General features: G+C 39.5%; 1 protein-coding gene across 1 annotated transcript; it reads right to left on the bottom strand.

Moving 5' to 3' along the window:
* Window positions 1-2,188: 2,188 nt before the first annotated feature.
* On the bottom strand, window positions 2,189-12,597 carry LOC133367447 (vomeronasal type-2 receptor 26-like). Its single transcript, XM_061591549.1, has 4 exons — window positions 11,803-12,597; window positions 10,483-10,710; window positions 7,209-7,436; window positions 2,189-3,073 (listed from the first exon to the last, which is right to left on the bottom strand). The coding sequence occupies exons 1-4, from the start codon at window positions 12,595-12,597 to the stop codon at window positions 2,189-2,191; spliced, it is 2,136 nt and encodes a 711-aa protein (XP_061447533.1).
* Window positions 12,598-13,852: the final 1,255 nt, after the last annotated feature.

Genomic DNA, 13,852 nt, shown 5'->3' on the forward strand with positions numbered 1-13,852 from the left:
AAAAGATGTTTTAAGAGCTTTTTACAACAGGATATTTTTAAAGAAGTTTTGTTTTAATATTTTTAAAGATGTTTTGTTGTAATATATTTTAAAGTCTGTTTTTGTGATATTTTAGAGTGTTTTTAGTGTCTCTTTGCTGCCCTGGGCTCCTACTGGGAGGAAGGGTGGGATATAAATCTCATAAATAAATAATAAAGGACTGGAAGAGCAAGAGCAGAGGTAAGATGTTCTGGACTACAACATCCATTAGCCCCACACCAACCACCATGACTAATAGGCACAATGGGAGTTGTGATTAGGCCTCATCTTGAGTACTGCATCCAGTTGGTGTCTCTGAACTTCAAGAAGGATGCAGACAAACTGGAACAGGTTCAGTGGAGGGCAACAAGAATAATCAGGGGACTGGAAACAAAGCCCTATGAGGAGAGACTGAACTGGGCATGTTTAGCCTGGAGAAGAGAAGACTGAGGGGAGATATGATAGCACTCTTCAAGTACATGAAAGGTTGTCACACAGAGGAGGGCCGGGATCTCTTCTCAATTGTCCCAGAGTGCAAGACACAGAATAATGGGCTCAAGTTGCAGGAAGCCAGATTTTGACTGAACATCAGGAAAAACTTTGTAACTGTTAGAGCCATATGACAGTGGAATCAATTACCTAGAGAGGTAGTGGGCTCTCCGACACTGGAGGTATTCAAGAGGCAGCTGGACAGCCATCTGTCGGGAATGCTTTGATATGGATTTCTGCATTGAGCAGGGGGTTGGACTTCATGGCCTTATAGATCCCTTCCAACTCTACTATCTATGATCTAGACCAGAACAACTTCAGAGCCAGGGTTACCAACCCTTGACCTACAAGATCACTGTTAATGGGTTAAATTCTCTCTGATTCATGAGGTTATTTTAGGAATTCATGTAGAAAAATTGAGAAGGAATGAGTGAGTGAGAGAGAGAGATTTTGATATCTCTGGATGCATTGAACTCTTCTGTAACACAAGTGACACCTTTGGAACTGTCTGCCATGGCCTATTTTAACATACCTTAATCTTCTAATCGTGTAGTCTAATTATACAACAAAATCTTCTAATTTAAAGGGTATAATGGAACAAACAGATATATATCATTATAGAATCATAGAGTCCAACCCAGTGCTTGATGCAGGAATCCAACTTAAAGCACACACAACTGGAAGCTGTCCAGGTGCCTCTTGAATGCCTCCAGTGTTGGAGAGCCCACCACCTCCCAGATAATTGAATCCATTGTTATGCTGCTCATTGAGAAAGCTTTCTTGCATATTTATAAAGCATATGTATAAGTTTATGAAGGGAAGTTATTATGCGATATATATTTTACAAACATAGGGAGTCAATCTAATTGACTGCAACAAGAAAGATATCCATATTGTTCTCTAGACCACTCCCTAAATGCTCCACCACTCACCATAAGCTCAGACACACATGTTACCAAATGCTTCCAAGCTACACAAGAAGTGGATTGGATTGTGAAAGAACAGCACAAATTGTGTTTGCATTTTTATAAATCTGTAGGGCAGTACAATATCTCAGAGAGGAGGTCAGGTCTCCTGCACCCCTGGTGAACTCACTATAGCTGCCAAAATTCCCTGTTTTTAAAACTTTGATAGAAATATCTGTTGGCTATAGGTATGTTCTTAAAGCACACAGGGTTGGAGTTTTTTTGCCTCTTAGTTAACTATTCTTCAAGAATCATACCATAGTGGCTTTTTCCCTTCAGGATTATTTAAGTAAATATAGGATTATAGGATATAGGATTATAGTAATTATAGGCCTTATTCACTGATTATTTTCAGTGAATTTATTCTTAAATTGCTCTTTTTCTTAAAATAAGCTGTCATTCTTTAAATGGAGGCTGTCAATGTCTGTCACATCACAAATTGAAAAGACAAATTCCCAAAAAATCCTATGCAGGGCAAATGGCAGCTCTGGGGTGGCAGACACATACACCCCAGCTACAAGAGTGATGTGAGATTGATACAAGAGTGATGTGAGAAGGGTTTGGGGAGGTGTAGTTCAGCCCAGCAACATTATCCAATAAAGTCTTTGTTACAAGCTTACAAGTATACAGAAAGTGTGGGTTTACAGTCCTAAAAAAAAAAAAAGCACGAAAATAACGACAGGTGAAGTGAATTATAAGACTTAATGGGATATCAGTTAGATATCATACTTCTTTTTCCTTTTGAGCTGATCCCTGGTGTCAGGTCTCAATACAATAATGTAGAATTTGGGTATGAAGATACAACCCAGCAATCCAGCACTAGAGGCCAAAATAGAGAAGATCTCCACAGCCACCATGTATTTCCCTTTGGTGCTCAGGTAGGTTGGGACAAAGGATAACCAAACACTGCAGAACACTAACATGCTGAAGGTGATGAGTTTGGCTTCATTAAAAGTATCAGGCAATTTTCTGGCAAAGAAAGCCACAATGAAGGTGAGGATGGCCAGAAGCCACATGTCACCAAGAACAATATAAAACATGAGGGCTGATCCTTCATTGCATGTCACAATGATCTGTTCAGACTGGGAATGCATATCAAACTCTGGGAAAGGAGAAGATGTTCCCAACCACACTGTGCAGATGCCAGTTTGAATAAGAGTACAGAGGATGATGACTGAGACTGCCAGCCTCTTTCCTACCCATTTCCTTATCTTGTTTCCTGGCTTGGTGACCATGAAGGCCAGAACCACAATAATGGTTTTAGCCAACACACAAGAAACAGCGAGGGAGAAGATGATTCCAAATATTGTTTGACGGAGAAGGCAGGTCACCTTCCCAGGCTTTCCAATGAATAAGAAGGAGCACAGAAAGCAAAGCAATAGGGAAGTGAGGAGGGTGCATGTGATGTTCCAGTTGTTGGCCTTGACAATGGGAGTATTCTGATGTTGAATGAAAATCCCCATTACTGCAAGTGTGATCAGGGAAAGGAAAAGAGCAGTTGAAGCAAACATAATTCCCAAAGTGTCTCCATATGATAGATAGACAGTATGTTTAGGGATGCAGTGATCACGTTTGATGTTAGGATGCTGATCCTCAGGGCACTTGTCACAATGAGCTGCATCTGAAAGTTATACGTCTCATTCATGAATAATGTATCCTCTTAACCTAGCTCATATTACATGTTTAATATTGTTGCATGAAATGTGGCTTTGAACTTATTTCACTTGGAGAAGAAGAGTGGGGTCCCAGGTTTTAATTTTAGAAGAAGAGATATGATTATCATCACGAAGAACTTTGTACTAAAACAGTAGGATGGTGATGAAACTGAATGATTCAGTTAATTTGGTGCTAATATTTAGGAATCTCACATGTTCTTCTCAAATGCTGATTTAATACATTATAGCAGTAACCACTGGAAGTTGAAATGAGGTTAAACAATATCTACTGTATCCTTTAAATTTACCCCCACCCCTAGTATGAAAAATCATAAATAAATCTCTATAGTCTATTCTCATCCTCACAAGCCCTCCTGTTGCAGGTGTGGAAGCCACTTCTGTTCTAGCTGCTCTGACAGTAATGATGGCAAAGAGGGTGTTTGCCAATCTACCCTTTGAGTCTATGGGATTTGGTGAGATATATATTAAAAGGAAGGGAGGGAAAGAAGAAACGGAGGATGAATAAGATCGCTATTTGTAAAATCACAGCATTGGGGTGCTCCAGCATCCATCTCTTTAGCATGAGTCCCAGGTAATCTTAGTGGCTAGCGGTGCTTTTTGGTTAAATACTTTCAGCTTGTGGTACAGCAATGGCTGTTTCTTGACCAATTTAGCCTGACTACTGTTATCCATGCTCTGGTAACCTCCAGAATAAATTAACACAATGTGCTCTATGTGGGGCTGCCCCTGAGGTAAACCAAGTAGCTGAAGCTAATTTAAACATAGTGGCTTGACTGCTCATGAAGTAGAGTATTGCCATCATGTTGTGTGAATGTTGAAAGAATTACACTTGCTGCCAATTAGTTACCACACTAGCTTCAAGGCACTGGTAATGGTTTACGAAGTTCTAGACAGGTTTTGACCCGGATGTCTTAAAGATGCTGTTACCTCTTCTGAGCGTTGCACTCACCCATTATGATCACTGTGCAGTGAAGGGCAAGGACTGATGCAGAAACCATCTAATCAGGAGGCCCTTTCTGTACAATTTTTGAATCCTGCCTTAAGTGTGGTAGCCCCCACCCTTCCATTACCTATTTTATTCTTAAAAAATTATTTAACAAAATTTAGATACCTCTTTTTTAAAATAGTTTTATTTGTGCATTTTCAATAGTAAATAGAAACATTCTTCCTCAAAAGAATCCCTAACTCCTTCCCTTCCCCCAAACATTCCATGTATATATATCATTCACCAAGATGTACTGTAAATTATTTAAGTTATGTGTAAGTATTGTGGTCAGTTGCAGGATTTAGTCCATGTCATGTTCATTGTCTCAGCAGGTTGCAATAAAACCTCTAAGACAGCCATAATCTTTGGGCCTATTGGACACGTTTCTTTTCCAATAAGCCTTTTAAGGGATTTTTTTTTCAAAGTCTGTATTTCTGTTAAATTTGATTTACTAAATATATCATCTTTGATTTTTTACGGATAAACTGCTTCAGGATGTTTAATAAGAAGCAATGAATAAATAAAAAACAAGCTTATGTATGTCTATTAAAGAAAAATTCTATTTACAGATCCCTGTACAGATTATGAAAGTTATTTCTAAGGTCTTATATCTACAATGGCCCATTCACACAAACAAGACATAGTTTGATTTTGTGGACAGTTAGTTCTGAGCATGGATATGCAAATCCTCCATTTAAGCATATTTGTTTCAGCATCCTGTCGGCTATCGTTCTGATGTCTACTTACCTGTCATGTTAGAAATCATTCCTTCAGAGCATTGAAGACAATCATAACAACAAATCTGTTGTCCCTCACGTACAGTCCTGCTATGTCCAGGATGGCAAGGCTCGACACATGTGGATTGGGGTGGTGTCTAAGGTACCCAAAAAGGAAGCATTTTGTATGTAGACAGTACAGATAAATGATGCCATTTTCCCTAAGCTATGATCACCCACACCACATATGAGTGACATCAGGTTTGAAGTTTGTAAAGACACAGGTGCAAAGGATCAATCAAGAGCCTTAACATGTGCTCCTGCTTGTTCCCAGAGAAGATGACCTGTGTTTTGTACCTTTCACATTTGGTGCAAAATGCAAACTTGGCCTGGATTGCTTCCATTCCAGAGCTCCCAAGAGGAGGTGATCCTTTCTAGATACTTCCAGCCCAGCTAACATCAGAAACACTCTGGACAACCCGGTATTGTTTTTTAGTCATGTCCTGGTGACATCAGGTGATTGACAGGTGGGCAGTCCCACCATTCTGTCCAAGTGGCCCACCACTGTTCCTCTTCCCTGTTCACCCATTTCAAATAATTACACTCCAACAATCAGTCCCTGACTCCTTCTCTAGAATCCCTAAATATTCCGAGATCTGTTCCCAGATGCTTGGCCTCCTTCTCTCTGTCTCTCACATCCTTCTCTCATCTCCCCGTTCACTTTATCCTCACAACTCATGTGGCATATGAACATATATTGTCAGACCCTTGGTCACTGTAGCCCAGTATACCAACTCTATCTGGCATCAGCTCAAAAAGGTTAAGGGACCAACCCATCCTGTCCTTGCAGGTCCTTTGGAATGAATGAGTAGGGAATAGATCTAGGCTGTGGAGGTCAGAGTGAAAAGGAACGAAGGGAAAAGATTAAGTGCAAACAAGGAATGAAGAGGATGAAGATAATTTCATTTTTTTTGTTTTCTTGATACTCATCCCATTTTACCAGTTCGTACATTACAGAGGATGGCAGTATGTATCTATATGAGTTGGCAATTATATATAATTCTCTTTTGAACAAAGGTTTGCAATAAGCCAAGCAATAAGGTCAAAGGAAATTGACCTCTGAAACTCAGGATCATGCTGCTGTGATCTTCTTGAGCAGCTTCATGAAACAATTATGTGGACTTCAGCAGTATGGAGTGTTACATGATGTTGTTTGGAGGGTCTCCATTATGGATTCTCAAGGAGCAGACCTGACCAACAGTCTTTCCATGACTTTTTTGTGATTGTGGAGCCTATACAGAGATGGGGTAAGAATCTAGGAAGAACAATTTGTTATGCAGAATCATTTAATCCACACTCTCCTGACCAATGTGTGGATTTGCTTGGTTTTCTCCTTTAGAATCCACAAATTTCTAGATCTCCAGCTGACCTGATGGATCACATCTGAGGTGGTCTGGAGATTGCCTCTCTGCCTTCTTTGTTGTTTTTACAAAGCGATCAAAGCGACTTACTAGGAGCCCATATGTCAACAAAAAATGTCCTCCTGAAACTAAGTCCTCCTGAAAGGTCTTGATCACTCCAAGGGGGTGTTAGTGGTTGGTAGACTAAATAAAACACATACAGTGTTTTTTTATGTATAATGATTTTTACATACTTCTAAAATTTACTATTCCCCCTACGATTGACTATATGTCAGCTAGGCCCATCAGTCCCAAAAAGACTTTTCCTCAGAACACCTCAAGATATTTTTCAAAAATGTTCTGTGTGTGTGTCGGGGGGAGAGGTGGATGTGTGCAGATGCCTCTAGAAACACCTGCATGGAACAGTATGAGCTGGGCTTTATTACACACTTATGTACACTATCAGCTGATATAGCACAATGGGGAGGACAGCCTGGCTGGAAGTCCAGAGTCTGTGAGTTCAAATCCCCACTCGTGTCTCCTGGGTATCAAGGGCCAGCTAAAGATCACCCCACAGTGAGTGGCTCAGGGGTTATGTGCCCTGCCACCTGTGCAACCATGGGCAAGCTGCATAGTCCCAAGGAGCCCAGTTGCCCCCCAGCTGGCAGTTGCAGACAAGGAAGGGGCTGGCTTGTGCAGCTGTGGCAAGCTGAGCAGGCGCTAGCTAGCTGGGGAGGACTATCCTCAGAGGGAGGCAATGGTAAATCCCCTCTGAATACAGCTTACCATGAACACACTATTCATTGGGTCATCATAAGTGGGGATCGACTTGAAGTCAGTCCATTTCCATTCCATATGGACACTACAGACGTGTTTACTACACACTTGTGGTCTAGCCAGAATGTGGACTTAGGGCAAACACTAAATCTGCAGTTTTGGAAAATGGCAATCATTTCTACCTGGTTAAACTTGTGATTCCACACAATTGCACTTCCATTGATGGTGAACTGTTTTCCTTCAGGAGCCAGAGGGTCCATCCTTCCAACACAGACTTTATAGATGGATTTATTAGGGAACGTAACTGTGTTGATGACATCATATCCAGTTGCCAACTCTCCATTTTTATCAAAAAATATTTCTTCCCCAACACTATTGTTGAACTGGATGTGTTTCAGAAAGGAGTGAAGCTAGATTGGAGAAAGAATTATTTCTCTTGTTGACATGCAACCCATTTTGCCCACTCTAATATTATGTTCAAATTTATGCTGCTTTCTCATGTACGGTGGATAATTGTTAGATGGAATAAAGTGCGTATCACCTTGCATGTATGCTAAGAAGAACTAGAATTTTTAATTTAAATTCTCACTTCACAAATTTAAAACCCAGCTATTAGACAACAGGTTTTTTTCTACTCAAAATTTCATATTGATGTGTAAGTCCATACAAGTCTAGAAAGACATCACTGAAACACCTCTCATAAGCACATACGATGCACACACATTTCATATCAACCATGCACATTGTCTATTATGTATCCACTAAAGATGTCCCTCTTTCAGCAACTCTTCTGAAACCTTTATCCCAGTCTGCCTTGGAACTGAACTGATTATTTTGGTTTCTTATAATTCTTTTTTGTTTTCTTTTTAAGATGTATATATGCAGTTGTTTAATTTTTTATATAAGTAACTGTTTTATATGCTGTATGTTATATTGTCTATCACTAGACAATAGTAATGCCTCATGGGAAGAGATAAGTGAAATATACAAACAGTAATTATACAGCCAAGAGAGTGGCTTTACACTATAGCCGAGTGGATTTTTCGTATTCCACAATGTTAAACTGAAAATACCCCCATGCCATTCTGATGCTTCCCATAAGCTCATTTCAAAATAAAACCTGACAAAACTTATAGTCCTGAGCTTGCTTAACAAATCTTTAAATTTTCATGGCGATACACAAAACAGTCAGATATAATCGAGAGTTCAAAGTGTAAAAAGGGAGATAGAGAAAAAAACAGACCCCTGTTGGACTTCTTTTCACTCTGTGTTCTCATAATTTGTTCAAATTAATTAAAAATCAGCCATGTTCATAGAGTACCTGTAATCCTATAATCCTATTTACCAAATTCTTCCAAACTACACAGGAAGTGGATTGGACTGTGAAAGACCAACCCAAATCATGTTTTCATTTTGACAAATTTGTTGGGCAGTACAATATCTCAGAAAGGAGGTCAGATCTCCTGCTCCCCTGGTGCTTTCACTATAGCTGCCCAATTTCCCTGCTTTTAAAAGTTTGATAGAAATAACTGTTGGCTATAGGTACGTTCTTAAACCGCAAGGTTTTTTGCCTATTAGTGAATAATAATAGAATTGATAGATCAGATCAATAACCCCTCTAGTCCAGCATCCTGTAATTGCAGTGGCCACCCAGATACCTAAGAGTGCAGGTGGAAGATGAGTACAACAGGAATCTCCTGTTTCCCAGCACAGGCTTTGTGTAGAATGGCCTTCTCTAATGCTGTACCTGCCTGACGTCTGAAAATACAACTGCCATCATCCCTGATCATTACCCATGTTGGTTACTGCTGATGTGAATTGCAGGCAAAACATTCAGAGAAAAAACATTAGGTAACGCTGATGTAGTACATTTCAAAACTAAAGAAAAGCCCTTCATGAATGCAGAGGTTGATTGAAGGAAAGTTAAACATTGTTTTTGGGAGTCCTATCAAATTCAACAAATTACTGCAGTAAATAAAGAACCTGATATCAGAAACACACTGGATTTCCTGATATTCTTTTGCTGCCATGTCCTGATGACATCGGGTGATTGACAGGTGGGCAGTCCCGCCATTCTGTCAAAGTGGCCCACCAGCCAGATTCTGTTCCCCTTCCCTGTTCACCCATTTCACTTAATTACACACCAACAATCAGTCCCTGACTCATTATCTAGAACCCCTAAATATTCCCAGATCTGTTCCCAGATGCTTGGCCTCCTGCTCTCTATCTCTTACATCCTCCTCTCATCTCCGTTCACTTTTTCCTCATGTGGCATATGAACATATAATATTGTCAGACCCTTAGTCACTTTAGCCCAGTATACCAACTCTATCTGGCATCAGCTCAAAAAGGTTAAGGGACCAGCCCACCCTGTCCTTGCATGTCCTTTGGTTTGAATAAGTAGATAATAGATTTAGGCTGTGAAGGTCAGAGTGAAAATGAAGGAAGGCCAAAGATTAAGTGCAAAGAAGGAAACAAACAAAAGAAGATGAAGGTAATTTCATTTTCTTATTTTTGCAAGCAGACACATTAGTTACTCATCCCAGTTTACCTCTCTGTACATCACAGAGGATGGCAGTGTGCATCTATATGAGTTGGGAATCATATATAATTCTCTTTTGAACAAAGGCAAAAGTTCATAGGTAGCTGGCCTTTGAAACTCAGGACCCTGCTGCCATGATCTTCTTGGGCAGCTTCATGAAACAATTATAAATTTGGACTTCAGCAGGATGGAGCATTAAGTGATATGGTTTGGAGGATATCCATTATAGATTCTCAAGGAGTAGACCTGACCAACAGTCTTTCCATGACTTTTTGTGATTATGAGGCCTATACAGAGATGGGATAAGAATCTAGGAACAGCAATTTGCTATGCAGAATCATTTAACCCACACTCTCCTGACCAATGTGTGGATTTGCTTGATTTTCCGCTTTAGAATCCACAAATTACTAGATCCCCTGCTGAACTGATGGATCTTATCTGAGGTGGCCTGAGGATTGCCTCTCTGCCTTCTTTGTTGTTTTTACAAAGCCACTTACCAGCAGCCCCACGTCAACAAACTATGTCCTCCTGAAAGGTCTTGATCATTCTGAGGGGGTGCTAGGGTTGCCAGACTAAAAAAACACATGAGGTGTTTTTTATGTATGATTTTTACATACTTTTTATATTTACTATTCGGCCTAAGATTCAATATATGTCAGACCCATCAGTCCCAAAAGGACATTTCCTCAGAACACCTCAATATTTTTTTAAAAAATGTTCTGTGTGTCAGGGATAGGGATGGATGCATGCAGGTGCCTCCAGAAACACCTGCATGGAACCAGTACGGGCTGGGCTTTACTACACACTTATGTACACTACAAACATGTGTTTACTACACACTTGTGGTCCAGCCAGAATGTGGACTTAGAGCAAGCACTAAACCTGAAGTTTTGGAAAATGACTATCACTTCTACCTGGTTAAACTTGTGATTCCACACAGTTGCACTTCCATTGATGGTGAACTGTTTTCCTTCAGGAGCCAGAGGGTCCATCCTTCCAACACGGACTTTACAGATGGATTTATTAGGGAATGTAACTGTGTTGATGACATCATATCCAGTTGCCAACTCTCCACTTTTATCAAAAAATATTTCTTCCCCAACACTATTGTTGAAACGGATGTGTTTCAGAAAGGAGTGAAGCTAGATTGGAGAAGGAAATGTGATTTCTCTTGTTGATATGTTGATGTGATTTCTCTTGTTGATATCCCACTCTGATATTATACTCAAATTTATGCTGCTTCCTCATGTATGGTGGATATGTGTTAGAAGGAATAAAGTGCATATCACCTTGCACATATGGTAGGAAGTTCTTATGATTTCTAGTGAAGAACTAGAATTTTAAATTTGAATTATGACTTCACAAATTTGAAACCCAGCTAATAAACATCAGTTTTTTTCACTCAAAATTTCATATTGATGTGTAAGTAAATACAAGCCTAGAAAGATATCACTTTATCACCTCTCATAAGCACATATGATGCACATACATTTCATACCAACCATGCACCTTGTCTATTATATATCCAGTACAGTACAGCAACGCTTCTGAAACCTTTATCCCAGTTGATATCTGCCTTGGAATTGAACTGATTTTATTAATTTGTTGTTTTTCATAATTTTTTTTGTTTTGCTTTTAAAATGTTATATATGCAGTTGTTTAATTTTTTATATAGATAACTGTTTTATATATGTTATATTGTCTATCACTACAGGATGCCTCATGGAAAGAGATTCATAAGCAAAATAAATAAATGGTAATAATAGTAATAGAACTGAAAGGTCAGATCAATAGCCCATCTAGTCCAGCATCCTGTAATTGCAGTGGCCACCTAGATACCTAAGAGTGCAAGCAGAAGATTAGTGCAACAGGGACCTCCTGTTTCCCAGTACATGCTGTTTGCAGAATGACCTTCTCCAATGTGGTACTGCCTGACATCTTGAACAACAACTCCCATCATTCCTGACAATTACCCATGTTGGTTACTGCTGATGTGAATTGTAGGCAAGACATTCAGAGAACAAAGTGTTAGGGAATGCTGATGTAGAACATTTCAAAACTAAAGAAAAGCCCTTCATGAATGAAGAAGTTGATTCAAGGAAAGCTAAATACTGTTTTTGCATTTGAATTTATCAAATTCAATAAATTACTGCAGTAAATAAAGAATATGACTCTAGCCAGTGAAAGGCATTTGGGTTTGTATCTTACAGTACACATGGACATGAGAATCTCACCTGCCATGGGTCAATATTCAAGAGATTCCATTTGGCTCCATCTCCCATTGCCTTCTGCTTAGATCTTGATGAAAACATTGCATGGAGAGCATGTGCTACAGCATAAACTGCATTGTAGATACTGTAGCTCTGGCCAGACATTCTCATTTCAAACACAATTCCAGGAAGGCTCCTCAACTTCTCTTCCCCAGTACAGTTTACTGTATTTGCTTCAGGAAAAATAGATGTGGGCAATGAGCACACGAATACAAACGACCAGAACCATGTGATTAAATCAAGTCTAGATTGATTAGGATTTAAATTCTCAAGGAACTCTTCATATTCCAAAACATCAGTTGTGTGGAGTGTGAAGGACAGAGTCCCATTGAAGGATTTTGGTGTGAATGCATTGCTATGGTCTACAGATGCAAAATCCCACTGAGCTGTTATGAGCCAAACTCTCTCTATTGGTTTAGTTTCAACATGTTCATATAATGCAAGCACAAATCGTAATGCTTCCATGGACCGTGTATCTCCCTGAAGAAGAATCACATTGCTTTTAGTTGGTAAAAGAATTGAGCTTATCCTTTCTGATAGCTTCTTAAATTCAGTTGTTACTTCAACAATATCCTTCAGTGCTGGAATGATTTCCTTAAAAGCAACGCAAATATTGTTCTGCAGCAGCAAAGGAATGAGAATCCTCAAGAACATTTCTCCAGTGTCGTCATCTGAAACAATCAGGCCAATCCAGGTCCAACCAAAATGCTGAAGCAGCTGAACAATCCCAACATACTGGGGACTTCCATTGGGGATCATCCGGTAGACGGAAGGGAACTGTGTTTTATCACTCAAAGCAGGGTCAAAGGAGGCATAACTGAGCTAAGAAGAATGGCAACAGTCTTTTTAGGCCCAAATGTAATACCTGATTGTTCCTGAATTTACATTAATTAATGTATAGGTCTGACAAGAAAGAATGGGATGGAGAACCTCCAGTTTGTGGGCCAGTTTTGGCCCTCCAGGGGATCAAATTTGGCCTGTGATGCTATGTCTCCTAAATTTCACCCACCTGTCAATCAACTGATGCCACTGATGGTTTAGAGGGAGGGTTCAAATCTTCCTTGGCTTTGCCCTCCTGTTTCCAGGAGGGAACAGGTCTTGGCAATTAAAATAGGATTCATCCCTCCCCTGCTTGTCAGCTAACAGGCATGAGTGTTCCCTGTTGGAATCAGGCATGGAGAACCAAGGAAAGCAGCCTCAGTTTTTTTGCAGGTATTGGCTGAGAGGGACTTCTTCCATGCACAGCCGACTTCTTTTTCACTTGAAAAGTGAAAGGGACATCAAGAAAAGGGATGAAATTCAGGCTTTAAATGAGTTCCTTAACACCAGGAATATGAACAATCCTCCAACAGAGGTTATCACAACTTTAGCTATACTAGTCCTGACTTGCAACAACTTTACATTCAGTGGAGAACACTACCTGCAACTACAAGGTACAGCTATGGGGACTCGCAGGGCTCCATCATATGCGAATCTCTTTATGGGTAAACTGGAACAGGAGATCCTCAAAAAGGCCATCAACAAACCACTTATATGGTGGAGATACATTGATGACATCTTTACGGTCTGGACAAATGGTAAAGAGAGTTTAGAACAATTTAAAATTACATCAACCCTATCCATCCATCTATTAAGTTTTCATTTAATAGTACAAATGATAATTTATTTATTATTTGATTTATATCCCGCCCTTCCTCCCAGCAGGAGCCCAGGGTGGCAAACAAAAGTGCTAAAAACACATAAAAACATAATAAAAACAGACCTTAAAATACATTAAAACAAAACAACTTTTAAAACATTTTTAAAAAGCTTTAAAAACATCTTTTAAAATGGGTTAAAAACATTTTTTAAAAAAATATTAAAAGTGATTCCAATGCAGACACAGACTTTCCTCTTTTATGACCTTATTCAAGCAAAACATGGCTGTTCAAGAGGGAGTATTTTAGCTCATCTACCACACTTCTCTGCTCACATTCTCCTTCCTGAATCAGACTTTGGTATTGTGGTTTAATTA

The sequence above is a fragment of the Rhineura floridana genome, chromosome 11 (genome assembly GCF_030035675.1).
Source record: "Rhineura floridana isolate rRhiFlo1 chromosome 11, rRhiFlo1.hap2, whole genome shotgun sequence".
NCBI classification, from domain to species: domain Eukaryota; kingdom Metazoa; phylum Chordata; class Lepidosauria; order Squamata; family Rhineuridae; genus Rhineura; species Rhineura floridana.

Bases quoted from the DNA above. Each gene is read 5' to 3' on its own strand.
- LOC133367447 (XM_061591549.1), bottom strand. From the start codon at position 12,597: ATGATCCCCAATGGAAGTCCCCAGTATGTTGGGATTGTTCAGCTGCTT. The intron at 7,437-10,482 runs GTAGAAGTGATA...TCTCCAATCTAG, and splicing joins GGAATCACAAGTTTAACCAG to CTTCACTCCTTTCTGAAACA. The intron at 3,074-7,208 runs GTAGAAATGATT...CATTGTGACAAG, and splicing joins GGAATCACAAGTTTAACCAG to TGCCCTGAGGATCAGCATCC.